The sequence below is a fragment of the Chiloscyllium plagiosum genome, chromosome 1, assembly GCF_004010195.1.
Source record: "Chiloscyllium plagiosum isolate BGI_BamShark_2017 chromosome 1, ASM401019v2, whole genome shotgun sequence".
Taxonomy (NCBI): domain Eukaryota; kingdom Metazoa; phylum Chordata; class Chondrichthyes; order Orectolobiformes; family Hemiscylliidae; genus Chiloscyllium; species Chiloscyllium plagiosum.
Genome location: NC_057710.1, coordinates 12,694,469 through 12,700,682, shown reverse-complemented (window position 1 = coordinate 12,700,682; position 6,214 = coordinate 12,694,469). Strand labels below are relative to the sequence as shown.

General features: G+C 41.5%; 1 protein-coding gene across 3 annotated transcripts in view; it reads right to left on the bottom strand.

The window, feature by feature from the left end:
• Positions 1-6,214, bottom strand: part of slc4a11 (solute carrier family 4 member 11) — a 250,006-nt gene that overhangs the window by 73,987 nt on the left and 169,805 nt on the right. For all 3 annotated transcript variants that reach the window (XM_043696718.1, XM_043696837.1, XM_043696795.1), the window contains one exon: positions 579-782. In XM_043696718.1, coding sequence (XP_043552653.1) covers positions 579-782 — 204 coding nt within the window. The remainder of the gene's footprint in view (positions 1-578; positions 783-6,214) is intronic.

Here is a 6,214-nt window from a genome sequence, read left to right as displayed (position 1 = left end):
AGTTTCAAACTTCCAGCTCAGCATTGTCCCCATGATCTGACCTATCTGCCTGTCTCCTTTTCCACCTATTCACTCCACCCTCCTCCCTGACCTATCACCTTCATCTCCTCCCCCACTCACCTATTGTACTCTATGCTGCTTTCTCTCCACCCCTACCCTCCTCTAGCTTATCTCTCCACGCTTCAGGCTCTCTGCCTTTATTCCTGAAGAAGGGCTTTTTCCCGAAACGTCGATTTTGCTGCTCTTCGGATGCTGCCTGAACTGCTGTGCTCTTCCAGCACCACTAAAGTAAAATTTGAACAGACATGTTTGGTCAGAGGCTTAAAGTCCATAACTTTCTATCTCACCACCCCAAACAATAAGACATTTATGTCACCTTTAAAATAAACAGTTCCCAAAAGCAAATATAGTTTTTTAAAAAAAATCCCAATTATTCATCTCCCAGGTTTATTTGCAATGGTGCCCAAGAAATGAAACTTTTATTTGATTCTCGACAAACTGGGAAGGAGAGTAGGGGGCATTGGGGAAAAGACTGGTAGAGTGCCAAGTCTAGTTGACATGAGTACAAACTCTGGTACCTGTGGGGACTTTTTTTCCTCCATCTTGGCATGGTCTTTGCTGGCAGGTTCCCTGTGGATTACAGTCAGCAGATGCCGTTGAAGAATTAGGGTCTCTTTGAACTCCTCCTTCGTTTTGGCTTCCAAGAGTTTCTGGCGGAAGTTCATGTCGGCGAACATTGTGGCAAAGGTTCTTCCAACCTCAATGGCAGTTTTTGTACTTTTCTGCAAATGAGGGAGAATGAAAACAATACATGAAGAAAGGCATAAGGCCGAAACGTCGATTCTCCTGCTGGTCGGATGCTGCCTGACCTACTGTGCTTTTCCAGCATCACACTCTTCGACTCTAAACGCCAGGAAGCATGAATAAGATGCAATAAAAGGGAGCATCCAAAGAGCTCAAAATATTTGCACACCGGTAACTTATTTATCCCACAACTCCCCACCTGAAGCCATGTACCATTCAATAAGATCATGGCTTATGTATTACTTAACTCCACATTATATCTTTGGTTGGAAAAGGTACATCCGCCTCGGAACACTTCAACCCCAGGACATCAATGTGGACTTCAACAGTTTCCTCATTTCCCCCACCTCACCCTAGTTCCAAACTTCCAGCTCAGCACTGTCCCCATGACTTGTCCTATCTGCCTATCTTCTTTTCCACCTATCCACTCCACCCTCCTCCCTGACCTATCACCTTCATCCCCTCCCCCACTCACCTTTTGTACTCTATGCTACTTTCTCCCCACCCCCACCCTCCTCTAGCTTATCTCTCCACCCTTCAGGCGCTCTGCCTTTATTCCCGATGAAGGGCTTTTGCCCGAAACGTCGATTTTGCTGCTCCTCGGATGCTGCCTGAACTGCTGTGCTCTTCCAGCACCACTAATCCAAAAACATAAGGGAATGTATAATGTTAAAATAGTTAGCTCAGTTTTCAAACTCACTACAGATATAGAATAAATTGGCACCAGTCAATGAAGAAATTTCAAGCTTTTCCAGAGCAGCTAAAGATGATGATAAGTCCTGTAGGGGGCAACACTGTGATAGAGATCGAGGGATATCACATCAAATACATTCAATTCCCACACAGTGAAATAAAGAAATTTGCAGCAAAGATGACTTCGCGATCCATTGTGCCTGTACTTTTGACTAAAGACAATTTACCCTCCCTCCTCCAGAGTCTTTTATTAATTTTGTTGGATGAAAACAGACCCAGATTGTCTTCCATCCAGCTTAATTATCATTGCACCATGTGACAACGGAGTTACTGAAAAATTGTGTGGATTCATTTACCAATTAGTCTGCAAAAGAAGTAGACGCGAGTTGAGAAAACCTAAAAATCAAATTTCAGAGATCACCTGATCCTTGGAAAATACTTAATTTCAAAACATTGATATTGTCCCCTATCTTAGCTCTTTGTTGCAAAAGCATATTAGCTTTTCCACTTTTTCTCCAAATGGTAATACTCGAACTAAATTCTCTCAACGTAGATTCAACCATTGCAAGTGGTCAGCACACAACCTTTAAATTTTGAAAACATTTGTTATGTGTCCACTCTAAACCTTGTGTATTCTGTAATCATCATGTCAACATCTCAACACCTTCCTAGCGTAAGGAGAGATTTCAACACCCAGACAGCCCATAGACCACAAAACAGGGATTGGCATCAGGCCATTATAAACGTGAAGGGAAGTTAGAGTTCAACAAGGAACATAGAGTATTTTAATAGAATTTGTCACAATTCTGTTCTTTTTACAAGGTTACAATGCCTTTTAATGTCACCCCCACCCGCCCACCCGCCCCCCGAGAGGGGGTAATTGGACGGGCTCCAACTAGACTGAATTTGAAAGGTTTATTGGGGCCCTTTTTATTTACCCCTAACAGATAACGTCTCAAGCCTAGAGCTTTAATATCTTTTTTAAAAAAAAAACTGTATAATCGCCTTCATTTCGATTAGAGTTTTTGATTCAGTTCAGCAGCAATGTGTGTGATGAAAGGTGGCTGGGGCAAGTTCAGCCAGTTTCTTTTTGCCTCTCTCTCTCTGAGCCTGTCAGTCCTGGTTTGTTTCATTTTTACTCTGTGCTAAGGGATGTGTTTACTGGGACTGTGACAAGTATTTTCAGAACAGCATCATTAAGTCGGGATAACCTGTCAGGTTTTGGATAGGATAAATTATCCAGTATTCTATTTTCTGTTCTGTGTGTTTCATTCTGTAATTTTATAGATGCATTCCGTTTGTTTAAAACTTGGCAATCAGACCATCTAATTCACTCCGGGAATATCCACTATACACTTCCCTAAAACGGGTAGCAAAGTTACGGTCTGGACTACCTGCTTAAAAATGTTTTGAGGGGGTAGGCCTGGCTCATAACAAATTACACCTGTCATTTATGCCTGGTTGAAAATGTCCTTTGTGTGTCTGATCCTTCTGCGCAGGGGCTGCTTGCACATATTGTATTGTATAAAGACACACTTTCCACCAGAGATGGACCATTCAACTATTCCCAGTGCTTTGTTCACTGCCTTCCCTCATTTTTACCACATGCTCCTGGATGTTTTGCTGCCACTGCCCCAATTACCCAGTTCAGTGGCCTCCCTCAGCATCGCCATCTGCTGATGACGGTTCTCACACAATTCAAATAGCCCAATGAATTCTTCCTGCATTGGGACGTCAAGAGATGTTCCTAATATGGGCCCAACAACACTTCTATAATTTCTGCAGATGCTGGAATCTGTACTAAAAAACAGGAAAAAAAAACATGCTGAAGATCACAGCAGGTCAGGCAGCATTCATGGAGAGAAAGCAAGCTAATGTTTTGAGCCCAGATGACTCTTCACGAGAGCTCTGATCTCCAGCATTTTTTTGGTTTCCCTTTATAAATTCCAGACTGCAACAACTCAACAAGGTTCCTTTAGATTGTACCTTCCAAACCCATGACCACTTCCAACGAGAAGAACGAAGGTAGCACATACATTAGGAACACAGGATCCATTTACACATGACATCTAGCAAGTTTAGCATAATCTTTGCGCTTGCAGGGTGGGGAAATTTAAGCATCTTCTGTTAGAATAAAAACACAAATCATCGTATCTCTCATCACATGCAAACCATTCAGTTCCTTCAGCCTGTCCGACAATTTATTAGGTCAGGCTGATCTGTACCACAACTTCATTTAAACCACCCTCACTCAATTGTCCTCAAAATCCTCAACTAGCAAGAAAAACTATTCATCTCAAATATTAACATTTCAATTTGACCTATTACACACAATAACCATATACCCAACATATCCCATCTCTTTGCATCGGAGTAACAAAACAATATTACTTATAATAGGTTTTTGAGCAGCCTCCTATATCCCCATTGAAATAAAAGAACCAAATTTCACACCCTCAAGATGGGAAATACAGATTCTGTGGTTTGGCCATAAAGCAAAGCAGCAGAATTAGGCCATTTGGCCCATCAAGTCTGCTCTGCTATTTGATCATGGTGTCCCACAACAGGGGAGGGAATGGCCAAGTAGTATTAGTGTAAGACTGCTAATCCGGAAACTCCCCTAAATGTTCTGGGCACCTGGGTTCAAATCCTGCCGATGAGGTTAAAAAAAGAATTCACACAACATTCAGTAATGGTCCAACAGGTTTATTTGAAAGTACAAACTTTTGGAGCGCTGCTCCTTCGTCAGGTAGCTAGTGGGGCAGGATCCTAGGACACAGAATTCATAGTAAAAGATCAAAGTGTCATACAACTGATACAATGTACTGAACTAACCTAGATTGCTGTTAAGTCTTTAATCACTTGAATGGGGAAGCAGGTTTCAATTAATTAATATATAAATCCCCAAATATTTTTTCCAAGTCCAAGATTGGGATACTGACAGACTCTAACTTCACACCTTTAATGCATCGTCTGAACAGAGATGTGACTTTTTTAAAATTATAAAGCTTTAAGTTATCTCGCAAATGTGACTTGAAAGAAGTTCTGAGATTTAATTAATCAAACCTGCATCCCCATTAAAACTGATTAAAGACTTAACAGCAATCTAGGTTTGTTCAATATATTGCATCACTTGTATGACACTTTGATCTTTTACTATACATTCTGTGTCCTATGATCCTGCCCCACTAGCTACCTATGGACACTATAACTGTGTCCACCCATGTTTGACACTGGCACCTCCACATCATAGCAGATGCTGGAATTTGAATTCAGTTAAAAAAAACCTGTAAATCAAGAATCTAATAATGACCATGAATCCATTGTCAATTGTTGGAAAAACCCATTTAGCTCACTAAATATCCTTTAGGGAAAGATACATCATCCTCATCTAGCCTGGTCTACACCGGACTCCAGACCCACAGCAACGTGATTGACTCTTATCTACCCTCTGGACAATTAGGGACAGGCAGTAAATGCTGGCCTAGCCATAGATGCTCACAACCCATGAATAAATGAGAAATAAAATTCTCAATTCTATTATCTTGCCTTCTCACCTTAATCCTTCATCCCCTTACTAATCAAGACACTAATTAAATACACCCACTGACTTAGCCTCCACAGCAGACTGTGGCAATGCATTCCACAGATTCACAACCCTCTGGCCGAAGAAATTCATTGTCATTTCAGTTTGAAAGCGTCGTCCCTTCACTCTGAAGCTGTACCCTCAGGGCCTAGTTTCTCCTAAGAGAGGAAACATCTTCTCCATGTCCACTCTGTCCAGGTCTCTCAGTATTCTGTAAATTTTAAGTGAGATTCCCTCCTCATCCTTCTAAAACTCCAATGATTACAGACAGAATCTGCCATTGCGGGTTTTGATATTCCAAATGTATTTTTTTTTTTAAAATGCTTTAGCAAACATCTACTTAAGCAGTAGAACACCCAATTACCAGTCGGTCGCAAACTGGAGCACCACCATGCAAATACCATTTGGTGCAAAGCATAGATTACACACGTTTCGATACAATTGCTGTCAAGGATCCAAAAAAAAAAAATTGGCAGTAATTGGTTGAGAGAGAAAGGCTCGGCCAACTTTCTAACCTGCAAAATATTCCAACTCTTGGGGGCCAATATTCAAACCACCTGCAGCATCAATCCACCGATTTTACAATGATTTTTCTCAAGCATATGAGAGGACAGGCAAGTCATAATGCATGTTGACAAGCATTATTCCTGCTCATCTGAGGCAGTGCAAGAAAACATTTTCTTGACAGAAGGAAAGGGAAACTGAGAAATATAGAGTCATAGAATTGTACAGCTTGGAAACAGACCCTTTGGTCCAACTCATGCCAACCAGATATCCTAAATAAATCTGGTTCCATTTGCCAGCATTTGACACACATCCCTCCAAACCCTTCCTATTCATATACCCATCCAGATGCCTTTTAAAATGTTGTAATTGCACCAACCTCAACCACCTCCTCTGTTAGTTCATTCCATACATGCACCACCCTCCACATAAAAATGTTGGCACTTTGATCCCTTTTAAATCATTCCCTCTCATCTTAAACCCACCACCTCTAGTTTTGGACTCCCCTACCCTGGGGAAAAGAGCTTGGCTATTCACCTTTTCAGACCCGTCATGATATTATACAACCTCTATATGGTCACCCCTCAGCCTCCAATGCTCCAGGCAAAATAGCCCCAGCCCGTTCAG